General features: G+C 44.1%; 1 protein-coding gene across 1 annotated transcript in view; it reads right to left on the reverse strand.

The window, feature by feature from the left end:
- LOC112408725 (transmembrane protein 132B) overlaps positions 1–14,592 on the reverse strand; it is a 220,400-nt gene that overhangs the window by 26,219 nt on the left and 179,589 nt on the right. The window contains exon 5 of the mRNA XM_024758465.1: positions 5,079–5,222. Within this exon, the coding sequence (XP_024614233.1) occupies positions 5,079–5,222 (144 nt within the window). The remainder of the gene's footprint in view (positions 1–5,078; positions 5,223–14,592) is intronic.

Consider the following 14,592-nt stretch of genomic DNA (forward strand, 5'->3'; position numbering starts at 1 on the left):
AGGATAAATGTGCCAGGAGACAGAGGAACACTGGCCGTAGTTGACCCTGCCTGATACTCGAAACACAGTCACAGACCTGATACTGAGCAGGATCCTGTGGACTCCTGGGCACAAAAGCCTTTCTGTGTCCCCCATTTCTTCATTACAGGAAATAGGCTTCATTCAGCCTCCGTGACCTTCCCTGAGTTCCAACGGGCAGGTTCAAGCAGTTGTTAGTAAGGGAAGAGATGGGATGCAGAGACAAGGGAGGAGCAGTCAGGAGACAAGAGTGCAGCCTTGGGGCAGGGTCCTAGCTCCCCCTCAAGGGATACACAGAACAATATCTTTGAGCCGTTTTGCAGATACTGAAACCCCCATCAGGTGGGAGAAGTTAACTGTCGGCTGCCCACAAGCACGGAGACCCCAGACCAATAGGAACCAGAAGGTTGATGATGCCGACTCCCGGTTACCTCCCCACCAACCAATCAGAAGAAGGTCCACGAGCTGACCACGCCCTCTTTGAGCCATTGCTATAAAACTCCTCACTACCCCCCCTCCAGGTCAGGACACACAGTTTTGAGGGCAATCGCCCGCTGTGGCCCCCTTTGCCTGGCAAAGCAAAGAAGCTATTCTTTTCTGGTGCGCCCAAAACTCTGCCTCCGAGATTTAATTCGGTGTCGGCCCAAGACCTCAGTAACACCATCTCCCCAGTGCAGCTCTGATAACTGAGGGCCCGAAGCCCGGCGGCTGCAGATCTACACGGGCTAGTCCCAAGGTCTCTCTGCATGATGCCCAAACAATTCCAGAATGTTACTTCTTCATCAGAGATGCTAAAGACAGAAAGGAACAAAAGATCTCATTAATATTGAAATCTGAACGATGCTGACAGGAACAAAAGGTTGGGGATGGAGCAGTATCTATCCTCTGGCCAACAGGAAATATATGACACATCTCCCATCAGAATGGAACAATGCAAGTCCAAATTACCAGCAACAAGGAGGACAAAATTAGGCAATAATGTCCAAACTGCCTGACAACTTATTCTTAGCTGCCTGGCTCCTGGTGACGGGTAAAGGGGAGGAAATTCATGCCCAGAAACAGAAGAACGGTGTTTTCTGTAGGCATGTTTGCCAAGCCTTGCCAAAAGAGAAAGAAATGGGCTTAAACCACTTTTGGATTTTTCTCCATCTCCTTCTAATAACATCAGGACCTGTCTGAGGGTTTCTCCAGAAGCCCGTTGGAGCCCACAGCAGACAAGGACCCTTTGGAGATAAGTCAGTGCAGAGAGACTGTTCTGAACCTATTTCATCAACACTGCAGGATCCCCACAAGGTTCTCAATCCCACCCCCCAGGTGCCTGGGCCTCACCTTCCATTAGGTTGATCTCCTACAGTGCAGGACACGTGGAAGATGAGAACCACAGCCCCCGGGCAAAACGCGTCTGCACATCTCTTTCAACTGGATGACTTGCCAACAATCAACGCCTTACATAACATGTGGACTTTCAGAAACACCTGTCTTTAATTCTGTCTTTACAGGAGAGAGGAAGTAGGAAGGGACCGTGTGTCCACTTTTCGGTACCATGAATTCGCACATGCAGTAGACTGATGCTTACTCACCACCCACTGAGCCCAGACACTTAACCCTCTCCCGCCTCAGTTTCCTGGGCTGTAAAATGGGCATAAGAGTGGTACCTACTCTGTCGGGGTGCTGGGCGGGTCGGAGGCTGCAATGTGTAAAGAGCCAGTGGACCAGAGTCTGGCACGGTGTCACCGTGGGCTGTGGCTGTTCTCGCTGCTCCTTCTAACAGACCCTTCGGGGCAGGAAGACAAGTGAGACACGGACCTGCCCTCAAGGGGCAAACCTTCCACCTGTACAGGGACACACGACATGCTGAGTCCCTAATACGTGCACCTACATGGCACAGAAGCACAAGAGGTGAGGACCCCGGTGTGGGAGGCGGGATGCAGAACGGCAGGAAGGAGGTGGCTGCACAGATCCCAGGGGCACCTGAGCCAGAGTCCAGAGGACACAGCTGGGGCGTGTCCAGATGCAGGGAGTCGGGGAGGGATGCTGGGCCCAGGAAGTAGCACGGGCCCAGGAAAAAGATGTGAAAACCACACAGAAGAAGGCAGAAATCAGAGAAGGAGAGAAATCGAGTCCAGCTGTGCCTCTGGATCTAACTCCGTCTACAGCTGCACGAGTCCATATATTTCCCCTTTCCGGGCTTAAGACAGTTGGATTTGCGTTTCTGTCACTTGCAACCAAAACAAAAGAAAGCTCACCCATACAGGATTTCACCGCAGGCCTGCCAGATCCCACTGCCCCCTACACCTGTCCAGTCCCCTCCACCTGAATCGTGATGTCTCTGGCTCAGTGACATCAGCTCTCAGATGCCTCTCTAAGGACCATGTTCAGGACACGCCCACCTTCCACCTTATCCTCTCTGTGAATCCAACCACTTAAGGAAAATCGGGTCACACGGCCTTTTGCAGGGGCTACGTGATGACCCAGGAAATGCAGCTGCTCTCTCGAAGCTTCCTGCGTCCTCCAGCGGTGACAGGGCTCTATATAGTGACCCCATACAAGCGGCAGAAACCTCTGTGTTATTTTTCCAACAGCACATCTGCTGCCTACCCTTGCCCTTCACAGAGGAAGTTTGGAAATAAAGACCTTCCCTGGGGCAGAGAAGGCTTTAAAATGTTAATACCCTTTTAGGAGGCCTTTAGCATCTCATTATTTCAAGTCCAGCTGATACCGGAAGGCTGAAAACTTAATTATTGCAGCCAAAAGTTGGAGGGTACCCTCATCAAGACAGCATGAGTTTACACTGATTTCTCTCCAAGCGTGAATGAGTTCATCCCCTGCTGGTGATGTATGCCGGGGCTTCTGTGGTTCTGGAGACTGCAACTCACTGACCAACAGTACAATTACCAACACATTAAAAACAGAAGGCCATCACTTGGTCGGCAAGATAGACACCCAAAGATTAAATCACAATTACAACATGGAGATTGCATTTTTCTTCCTCCCTCTGAAGACCTTGAAAGACACTTAGCAAAGAACCACAAATGTGCTGCTGCTGGCAGCATAAAGACCCTCAAAGCTGTCTAGATCTTAATCCCCCAAACCTCTAATATGTCACTTTACACAGTAGGTGGAACTGTGACCCCAGAATGATATATCCAAGCTCTAGCCCCTGGAAGCTGTGAATGTGACCTTATTTGGAAACAGGGTCTTTGCAGATATAATTAACTTAAGGATAGTGAGATGAGATCATTGTGAATCAGGGTGGCCCCTAAATCCAATGACGAACGCCCTTATAGGAGAATAAGGCCACACGGAGACAGAAGAGAAGTGAAGACGGAGGCAGAGACGGGAGGGATGCGGCCACAAGCCGGTGACACCTGGGGCCCCCAGAGCCTGGAAGAGTCAGGGAAGGATCCTCCCCTAGAGCTTCTGGAGGGGGTGTGGCCCTGCCAACACCTTGATTTCAGACTTCAGGCCTCCAGAACTGGGAGAGAACAGGTTTATGTTGTTTTAAGCCACTGAGTTTGTGGGAACTGATACGGCAGCTCTAGGAAACTAATACATGTGGCAAAGGGACTCTGCACATGTATTTGAGATAAGGACCTCGAGGTGAAGGGATTATCCTGGGATAGCCAGGTGGGCCTGATGTAATCACAAAGGTCCTTATTAGGGAGAGGCAGGAGGCTCAGAGCCAGAGAAACAGAGGTGATGATGGAACCAGAGGTCAGAGAGAGAGAGAGATTTGAAGATGCTACGATGTTGACTTTTAAGATGGAGAAAGGGGCCACAGCCCAGAAAGGCAGGCAGCCTCTAGAAGCTGGAAAAGGCAAACAGATTCTCTGCTAGAGCTTCCAGAAGCAACGCAGCCCTGCCAACCAACCCATTTTAGGGTCCTGACCTCCAGTACCATCAGATAATAAATGTGCATTGTTTTAAGCTACTAAATTCACATTCATTTGTTACAGCAGCAAGAGGAAACTGACACACGTGCCTTCCAGGTCATGGGGGTGGAAACAAAATTCCTTTGCAAATTCAGAAAACTTTATTTATCAACTGACTCTCTGATGGGAAAGCCATAGGAATGATACTTTACTACTAGCTCATAAAGGTGCTCCCCCACAGAGTCAGGATTTGAACTGCCATCAGCTGTTTGGAAGCCTACCCCCGCCCCCCAAACTCACTCCCTCTGCATTCTTTTTCTTTATATTGAGCTAGAGTGGTTCCCTTTTGACTCCCACTCTTGAAATCTAAAAAGTACGAATCTACCCCATATTCCGAAGGAGGGCTCTTGAAAGACTTCAAAAGAGCTGTCATGTTTCCCTCCTCACCTCTCCCTGGGCCTTTTCTTCTCACCACCAGGCTCAACACTCACACTTCCTTCAATCATTTCTCCTGTGATTTGATTTCAAGGGCCCTCAGCCCCTCAGACACTCTGACAGAATACGATCCGATTTCCAGCTTCCACTTATGCCTAGAAAGACACAGGATTCTCCATCAGAGGGACGAGTGACATGTATCATCTTTGACTTATAGAGACCAGGGGGACAAGAAATAGCTCCCTTTCCTCTGAAACCTACTATCAAAAAACCAGCAGCACAAGTGTGAAGTAAAAAGTTAATAGTCGTTTATTTTCATGTATATTAAGAAAAAGTTAGTACATCAAGCTCATGGATTTTATTGTCTTCTAATGAGACATTTAAGATATTTAAGGTTGAAAAGTGAGGCATTTAAAGAAAATATAATGAGTAAATTATATTATTTGGCACAGGAAGTTGGCAAAAATTGCGAAGATGGCAGGTAGCTGGCTAAAATTCAGGAAATATTGTCCTATGAGCAAAAGAATGGGAAGAGAATTGTTTCCGCTCAAGATTAAGACCGAGGGAAGGAAGCAGCACTGCGCCTGCAGCCTCCTCTGATTCCAGGCGAGTCCCTGCCGTCACTCCCTCCGTCCTCAGCATCCTCATCCCGGTCTCAGCCCTTCGGAGCCTGGGATGCTCAGAGCAGCCCCGAGACAGAAAGGGAGGGAAAGGACCGAATGCCTGGGTATCTGGAGGTAAAGCCCGCGGTACCTTGACGACGTCTTCATCCGCAGACCTGCATTCCACAGCCTCCGACACGTCCACCACCGAACCATCCTCTTGAACGGCCACGACCTTGACGGGAACCGAAACAACCTTTCCGGTGAGAATGGCCGTGTTCAGAACCTCCGTGTCCTGTGCGGGAGAAAAGAGGGCGCGTGTCAGCCACAGGCACGCCCGTGAGCCCCGGGAGGGGTCGCCAGCAGGCTACCTCCGACCTTAGTTGTTGTTCTACAATTTACAAAACTGTCTGTGCCCTACAGACACACCTCGCACACGGCGCAGGAGTTCTTTTCGATATTTGCCAAATCTTAGCTCGAGGTTCATTTGGTAAACGACGGCCTATGTTCAGGGCTTATTCACATAGTGAACACAGCCTTCGTTTTGGTTTCAAATTAGGAAAGACAGCAGCACAGAGAAGAGAAGAGAACTAGCTGCAGGTTATAAGCCTCCGCGCTCCTGAGCTGACCACCAGCGCCCTCTACCCCCAAACCTCCAAGCGCCCCCTCCTCGGGATTTCCCAGCCAAGCCTGGGAAATCACAATCCCTGGCCCACAATCCCTGCGCTAGCTATTGTGAAACTGACATCACGTTAATTTCTCTCCTCCTCTGACATCCTTCAAAGTTCTGTAGGTTTTATCTTCCTAATTTATCTCCCATCGGTCTAATTCTTGTCATCCCCAGGACCAATTCCTCCACTGAGGGAGAATCCCCCCCACTTGGACAACCATGACGGCCCCTAACTGGCCTCCCTGTGTCCACTCTCTTCACAGCAGCTGTAAGCTAATCTTTTTTATTTCAATATAATTCAGATGATTTCTCGCCTAGATTAAAACTCTTTGAAAACATCCTAGGGTTCTTAGAGATGAAGTCCAAACTCGCTGACCTGGAGGGACCTAACCCTCGCCCACCTCTCTAGCTCCTTCTTGCCCCTTCCTGCTGCCCCCCATCACAGTCAAGCCTCAAACAGAGGACTTTTTTGTTCTTCCAACAGTGAATCTCATTCATGCCTTCCGCTCTTTCATATGCAGAGCTCTCTACCGAAAACACGCCTCCCTGTTCCTTCCATGCTTCAGATCTCAGCGTAAATGTCCACTTCTTTGGAGAAACAGGGCTTTTCTGCCTGTCCACAGTGTGTGTTAGCACTGCATTATTATTTCTCATAGCACCTAGTCTGTCCTGCATGTTAGTAACCACAAGTGGTCACTATATATTTATTTTGTGTTTATGTTTTAATCTCTGACTGTTCATGAGATTGTAAACTCCCCAAGGGTCAAAGCCATCATCGCTCTGACCTCCACTGCACACAGAGAACCCGGGACAGTATCTGGCATGGGAGAAGCAGTGCAGAAGAGAGCATGCATGGGTTCTGGGACTGGACTGTGTTTGAAACTGGCTCAGACTCTGATTCGGTGAGGATCTGCAGTTACAGAAAATCTGGCTCAAGTGAAATAACCCAACACGGGTTTATATGCTTCACTCATAACCAGAATTCTGGAGCTATGTGTCTGCTGGCTCTGGTCCAGTGACTCAGTGAGGGGAGGGCTACTACTTCTCTGCAGCTCTCCCGGCCACTCCCTCAACATAGCAAGATGGCATCTATCACACCAGCCATCTCCATCCACTGTCTAAGTGGGGGGAAGGCTGAGGGGGGAGGGGTCACCTGCTGCACCGGCTCCTCATCATCAGGAAGTCCAAAGCTTGTCACACGGCCAGCCCACCTGTAAAGGAGGCTGGGGAAGTGGGCTTTGATAGTGGAGCTGGTCATGGAGGAGGGCTTTGTAAATGGCTTTTTATAATCCATTAACAGCATCTGCCACAAGATATTTCCCCATGTGCCAGGGTTCCCTGATCTGAAATCCAGGGATAATAAAAGTACCTACTGTGTGGTGACCTTATGAGGATATAACGGGTCAATCTATGTACCAGATTTAGAACAGAGATGGCACATAATGATTCACAAGAACACAATATAACAGAGATTACAGTGGATGCTGTAGAATATGTACTTCACGAATGAATTAGAGAACCACTGAGTGGGTTCACAAAGGGACTGTGGTGGAGATACTACTTCCACACTCGTCTGAAGAGAAGAAGTCAACTAGGGAAGCTGGTGGACGCTGGGCAACTCAGCTCAGTAGTGAGATTCACCAAACACTCAGCAACTGGCTCCACCAGAATGGACCAAACAGACCATCATTTCAAGTGTTCCTTTCACTCCTTGGAGCCCCTACTCTCAGCTCATGCACTGAGCGGGTCCCACATTCAATGTTCTAAATCAGCCCCTCATTCTCCACCCCAAATGTGAAAAAGGGTAAGAGATGCGGTTGAATAAGAAGGAGAAGGAGAAGGAGAAGAAGAAGAAGAAGAAGAAGAAGAAGAAGAAGAAGAAGAAGAAGGAGAAGAAGAAGAAGAAGAAGAAGAAGAAGAAGAAGTCAAAAAGGGTAAGAGATGCGGTTGAATAAGAAGGAGAAGGAGAAGGAGAAGAAGAAGAAGAAGAAGAAGAAGAAGAGGAAGGGGAAGAGGAAGAAGAAGGAGAGGAGGAAGAGGAAGAGGAGGAGGGGGAAGAGGAAGAAGAAGAGAAAGGAAGAAGAAGAAGAAGAAAAAGGAAGAGGAAGAGGAGGAGGAGGAGGAAGAGGAAGAAGAAGAAGAGGAAGAGGAGGAGGAGGAAGAAGAAGAGGAAGAGGAAGAGGAGGAGGAGGAGGAAGAGGAAGAAGAAGAAGAGGAAGAGGAAGAGGAAGAGGAGGAGGAGGAAGAGGAAGAAGAAGAAGAAGAAGAGGAAGAAGAAGAGGAAGAGGAAGAGGAGGAGGAGGAGGAGGAGGAAGAGGAAGAAGAGGAAGAGGAAGAAGAAGAGGAAGAAGAAGAAGAAGAGGAAGAAGACGAGGAGGAGGAAGAGGAAGAAGAGGAAGAGGAAGAAGAAGAGGAAGAAGAAGAGGAAGAAGAAGACAAGGAAGAGGAAGAGGAAGAAGAAGGAGAAGAAGGCGGCAGAGGAGGAGGAGGAGGTGAGTTCTGAGTACTTTACATGTAATAATTGCTCATTGACTTTTCCCAACAACCCTCCTAAAGTAATTACTAGTACTGTTCCCAGTTTATAGACTGTTTTTCATTGATATTAAAGCTGAAAATAGTACCTACTTGTCAATAGGAAACATCAGCTTTGTAATGAATGTTTGAAAACAATGCCAACCCAATCTACGAGAGATGAAAAACTAAGTTGTTGGCTGTTCTTTTACATATTTCTGTTCCTCTAGATGGAATCTCAAGGAGCTACACCCAAAAGAGTATAAATATAGTCCATGTTCCTGAGGATCCCATAGTCACCAGGGAGATGAAATTTATGTACTTTTACATGTAAGCTGTACAGCGAGGACAGGAAGCAGGAAGCAGTGCAGAAGCTGAGATGAGAACCTACCAAAGGCGGGATAATGGTGTGGAATAATCACAGTGTGTGCCAAGAACAGAGACAGAACCACGGTTCTAGAACAGATTGCTAAATTCAGTTCATGATACAATTGGAAAAATCAGTGTGGGTGTTTTCTGTGTGTAATAGACAGGCATTAATTTTGCTTGATGCACATCCATGGATACTGAACATCCACCCATCCTTCCTCTTTCTGAAACGACATTTCATTTTTTCCTTTGGGTATCACCCCACTCTGCTATCAATGAATGTGGCTTGGATGGCACCGACCCAGGCCACCCAATCAGGCTTCACTCACGAGCAGATTAACCAAATTGTGGTCCATCAAGGTATTCCATCTCCATGTCCACAAAGACTGATTCAAGTGAAACCCAAACAAAAGAAATCAGACACAACGGTAGGAGGCAGACAGATTCCCAGGAAAGATTTCTGGGTTCCTGAACCCAGCTACATCTGTGTCTGTTATCTTTGGAAATTTAGAGATATAAAATAAACTGTTTTACTTAAGCCACTTTTAATTGGGTGTATGTCACCTGAAACTGAAGGTCTTCACTAATGCACATGAGATTAGACAACATGCTGGGCTCTAGGGAAAGAGAAAATACAAAAATAAACATCCATCTCTACCCTGAAGAAGCTCACAGCCTTTAAAGAAGACACTGTCATCATTTTCCCAAACTGAGCTTCAAGGGAGGTGACTTTATTTTTCATAACAACAAATCACAACCAATCGGAGCTTGTCGATTTTATTTCAAATACACTTGCGACCATGTTTCCTTCTGTAGCTTTTTCTGTGTGTGGCTGAGATTTTTGCAACAATGGTTTCCAGTGTCCACCAACAGCTTCTCAAAAATCCCAAAGGCAGTTTCGACCTGCCTCTGGCACAATGAGAAAGCAATTTTACATATTAAATATTACATTTAAATCATCCCCTGGTGCCAGAGACTGCTAAAAATTCACCATCTATCAAAATACAACCCTTTTATTGTGTTCCTGTTTGTGCCAGCTCTAGGTTTTATGTCTTGAAACGTATTTATGTTCCTTTATGAAGATGTTTCCATTAACAATTCACTTTAGTGTGGCATCTGTGAAAATGGCAAAGTAGGGACATCTGAAAATTCTCTCCTCTGTAAAAGCAATGAGGAAATTGGCCAAAAAAAAAAAAAAAAAGAGTCAAAATCAACTTTTCAGAACTCTAGAAATAAAACAAAGGCTTGTGCAGCCAGGAGAGCATTTATTCAAGAAAAATGGCTGAATCTTGGTAAAAACAGAGAATTTTGTGGCATTTTAACTTGATTCACTCCCATTCCCTACTCTCCAGCTCAGTAGTAGCTTTGAAAAATAACAACTCACATTCACAGAAAAAATACCACAATCTGACAGCCACAGAGAGCAGATGAGGGCTGGAGATCTTTCAAAACTTCATCCCCAAAGAATTGCCATTATCTGACTTGTCTGCTACTTCCCTGGAAGATCCCACTTGGAAAGCTGTCTGTATATGACCTGACTCTGAACTCACCCAGTGGGAAAAGCTTTTTATGTAGAGGTATTTGTTTAAAGCAATTACAGGCAATTAGTTAACTTCACAGCTAGCTGCCTGAGGCAGTGGATAACAGTTGTGACAAACAACAGACTAATCAAAAAGCTTAACAGGAAAAGATGAGGAATGGAATGTCCAGGGGGCTTTGAAAGGTTAATACATATTCTGGGGAATCTATAAGACCATGCTTATACTTAGGACTGTGTTGCATGCCCAGGACCCCTTCATACTCAAGGAAGACCTGAGAAAGCTCTAAGCTCTCAACTCTGGTTGACCTTGAAGTTCTATGGAAGCAGGAAGTGAAAGCTAAGGCAGAGCTGTCTAATGCCTGACTGAGGATTGAAAGCATGTGTGAACACACTCAAAGAGACCCTTGGTAGTTTGGGATGCATTGATTTCAGATGCCTAAGGAAATCTCTGTCCAATCACTGGCTGACCGCCAACCTAACCAAACAGAGAATCAGTGGCCATGTGCAACAAAGAATAGAGACTATACAGAATTCATTCACAGAAGTCACTAAACAAACAAACTACTACCACTGCTGCTACAGACAACAACAAAAACAAACCCAAGGAAGGGGACATCATCTAATTTTCAGTTGCTACCTTATATTATTTAAAATGTCCACTTTTCAACAACAACAACAACAACACATTTAGGAGACAGGCAAGAAAACAAAAAAGCATGGTCCAGCCACAGGACAAAAGCTATCAATAGAAACTGTCCTTGAAGAAGCCCAGATGTTGGATCTACTAGACAAAGATTTTAAATCAGCTATTTCAAATACATTCCAAGAACTAAAAAAAAAAAAAAAAAATCATGTCTAAAGAACTAAAGGAAAGTATGAGAAAGATGTCTCCCCAAAGACAGAATGCCAGTAAAGGGCTATAAATTATGATTAATTATGATAAAAAGAACCAAATGGAAATTCTGGAGTTGAAAAGTACAACAACTGAAATGTATCTTCTCCAATAAGTATGGAAAGAAAGTAGAAAGACATAAGAGGAGGAGATGTAGGAAATCCACAAACAAGTGAAAATGTAAAAGCTTCCTTTTAAACAACCAATTGTTCAGAGAAGAAATCACAAAAGAAATTAGAAATCACGAAAGAAATTAGAAAAATGCTTTGAGGTGAGTGAAAAAAACCCACAACATACCAAAACTTATGAGATGCAGAGAAAGTCATACTTAGACAGAAATTTATAGCTGTAAATGCCTGTGCAATAAAAGAAGAAACATCTCAAATCAGTAACCTAGACTTCCACCTTCAGGGACCAGGAATAAAATAAAAAGAGCAAACTAAACCCAAACCCAAGCAGAAATAAGAAAGAGTAGAAATAAATAAAAGGAATAGAAAACAGTATAATCAGTAAAAATAAAGCAAGAGTAAGCTATTTTGAAAGATTTAAAAATGGGCAAAGCTGTAGTTAGATTGATGAGAGAGAGAGAGATGGAATACAGACTTCTAAAATCAGGAATAAAAGAGGGACCAAGCTTATGGAACAAAAAAATCATAGAGGCATACTAGAGCAATAGTATGCTAAAAACGAGATGCAAAAGAATAAATCCCTAGCGAGACACAAACTACCAAAACTGACTCAAGGAGAAGTTCAAATTTTGGTAGACCTATAACAAAGAGATTGAAGTAAAAATCAAAATATTTCCCACAAAGAGAAGTCCAGTACCACATGGCTTCAGCAGTAAAGTCTAAAAAAATGCTTAAAGAAAAACTGTCTCCAATTTTCAGAAATTCTTCCATGAACTAGAAGAGGAAATGGTCCCCAATTTATTCAATAAGTTTTCGTCTTTTTCAGATATATGCCCAGGAGTGGGATTGTAACTCCAATTTGGAAAGACACATGCACACCAATGTTCATAGCAGCACTATTTACAATAGCTAAGACATGGAAGCAACCTAAGTGTCCACTGACAGATGAATGGATAAAGAAGATGTGGTACATATATACAATGGAATATTACTCAGCCATAAAAAAGAATGAAATAATGCCATTTGCAGCAACATGGATGGACTAGAGATTATCATAATGAGTGAAGTAAGATAAATATTATATGATATCACTTATATGTGGAATTTAAAAAATTAACACAAATGAATTTATTTACAAAACAGAAACAGATTCACAGACACAGAAAACAAACTTATGGTTCCCAAAGGGGAAAGGGGAGGGGAGGGATAAATTAGGAGCTTGGGATTATCAGATGCACACCACTATATATAAAATAGATAAATAACGAGGATTTACTCTACAGCACAAGGAACTATATCCAATATCTCTTAATAACCTATAATGGAAAAGAATCCAAAAATATATATGTATAACTGAATCACTTTGCTGAACATCTGAAACTAACACAATATTGTAAATCATCTATACTTCAATTAAAAGAAAAAAATTCCTTATCCATGTACAAACATTGAAACAGAATTTTCATGTAAATCACAAAGAAAATTTAATGGACTTACAAAAACATCTAATGTTTTCTTAAATAAAGTTTCTCATCTCACTGTTTAAAAAAAGAAGAAAAGTTCACTGTTTTTAGCTATGAAAATCTAGGGGTAGCATGTAACCTTTTTTTTCAACATCTTTATTGGAGTATAATTGCTCTACAATGGTGTGTTAGCTTCTGCTGTATAACAAAGTGAATCAGCCATACATATCCCCATATCACTTCCCTCTTGCGTCTCCCTCCCACACTCCCTATCCCACCCCGCTAGGTGGTCACAAAGCCCCGAGCTGATCTCCCTGTGCTATGCAGCTGCTTCCCACCAGCCATCCATTCTACACTTGGTAGTGTATATATGTCCATGCCACTCTCTCACCTCATCCCATCCCACCCTTCCCACTCCCCATGTCCTCAAGTCCACTCTCCATGTCTGCATCCTTATTCCTGTCCTGCCGCTAGGTTCTTCAGAACTTTTTTTTTTTACATTCCATATATATGTGTTAGCATATAGTATTTGTTTTTCTTTCTGACTTACTTCACTCTGTATGACAGACTCTAGGTCTATCCACCTCACTACAAATAGCTCAATTTCGTTTCTTTTTATGGCTGAGTAATATTCCATTGTATATATGTGCCACATCTTCTTTATCCATTCATCTGTTGATAGACACTTAAGTTGCTTCCATGTCCTGGCTATCGTAAATAGTGCTGCAGTGAACATTGTGGTACATGACTCTTTTTGATTTATGGTATTCTCAGGGTATATGCCCTGTAGTGGGATTGCTGGGTAGTATGTAGCTCTATTTTTAGTTTTTTAAGGAACCTCCATACTGTTCTCCATAGTGGCTGTATCAAGTTACACTCCCACCAACAGTGCAAGAGGGTTCCCTTTTCTCCACACCCTCTCCAGCATTTACTGTTTGTAGACTTTTTTGGGCGTCAGACTGTTGTGGCCTCTCCTATTGCGGAGCACAGGCTCTGGACGTGCAGGCTCAACGACCATGGCTCATGGGCCCAGCCACTCCACGGCATGTAGGATCTTCCCGGACCGGAGCACGAACCCATGTCCCCTGCATCGGTAGGTGGACTCTGAACCACTGTGCCACCTGGGAAGCCTTGTTTGTAGACTTTTTGATGATGGCCATTCTGACCAGTGTGAGGTGATACCTCATTGTAGTTTTGATTTGCATTTCTCTAATGATTAGTGATGTTGAGCATTCTTTCATGTGTTTGTTGGCAATCTGTATATCTTCTTTGGAGAAATGCCTGTTTAGGTCTTCTGCCCATTTTTGGATTGGGTTGTTTGTTTTTTTGATATTGAGCTGCATGAGCTGCTTGTATATTTTGGAGATTAATCCTTTGTCAGTTGCTTAGTTTGCAAATATTTCCCCCCATTCTGAGGGTTGTCTTTTTGTCTTGTTTATGGTTTCCTTTTCTGTGCAAAAGCTTTGAAGTTTCATTAGGTCCCATTTGTTTACTTTTATTTCCCTTTCTCTAGGAGGTGGGTCAAAAAGGATCTTGCTGCGATTTATGTCATAGAGTGTTCTGCCTATGTTTTCCACTGAGAGTTTTGTAGTGTCTGGCCTTACATTTAGGTCTTTAATCCATTTTGAGTTTATTTTTGTGTATGGTGTTAGGAAGTGTTCTAATTTCATTCTTTTACATGTAAATGTCCAGTTTTCCCAGCACCACTTATTGAAGACGCTGTCTTTTCTCCATTGTATATTCTTTCCTCCTTTATCAAAGATAAGTTGACCATATGTGCATGGGTTTATCTCTGGGCTTTCTATCCTGTTCCATTGGTCTATATTTCTGCTTTTGTGCCAGTACCATACTGTCTTGATTACTGTAGCTTTGTAGTGTAGTCGAAAGTCAAGGAACCTGATTCCTCCAGCTCCATTTTTCCTTCTCAAGATTCCTTTTGCTATTCGGGGTGTTTTGTGTTTCCATACAAATTGTGAAATTTTTTGTTCTAGTTCTGTGAAAAATGCCATTGGTAGTTTGATAGGGATTGCACTGAATCTGTAGATTGCTTTGGGTAGTAGAGTCATTTTCACAATGTTGATTCTTCCAATCC

Source organism: Neophocaena asiaeorientalis, unplaced genomic scaffold, assembly GCF_003031525.2.
Source record: "Neophocaena asiaeorientalis asiaeorientalis breed wild unplaced genomic scaffold, Neophocaena_asiaeorientalis_V1.1 scaffold77, whole genome shotgun sequence".
NCBI classification, from domain to species: Eukaryota; Metazoa; Chordata; class Mammalia; order Artiodactyla; family Phocoenidae; genus Neophocaena; species Neophocaena asiaeorientalis.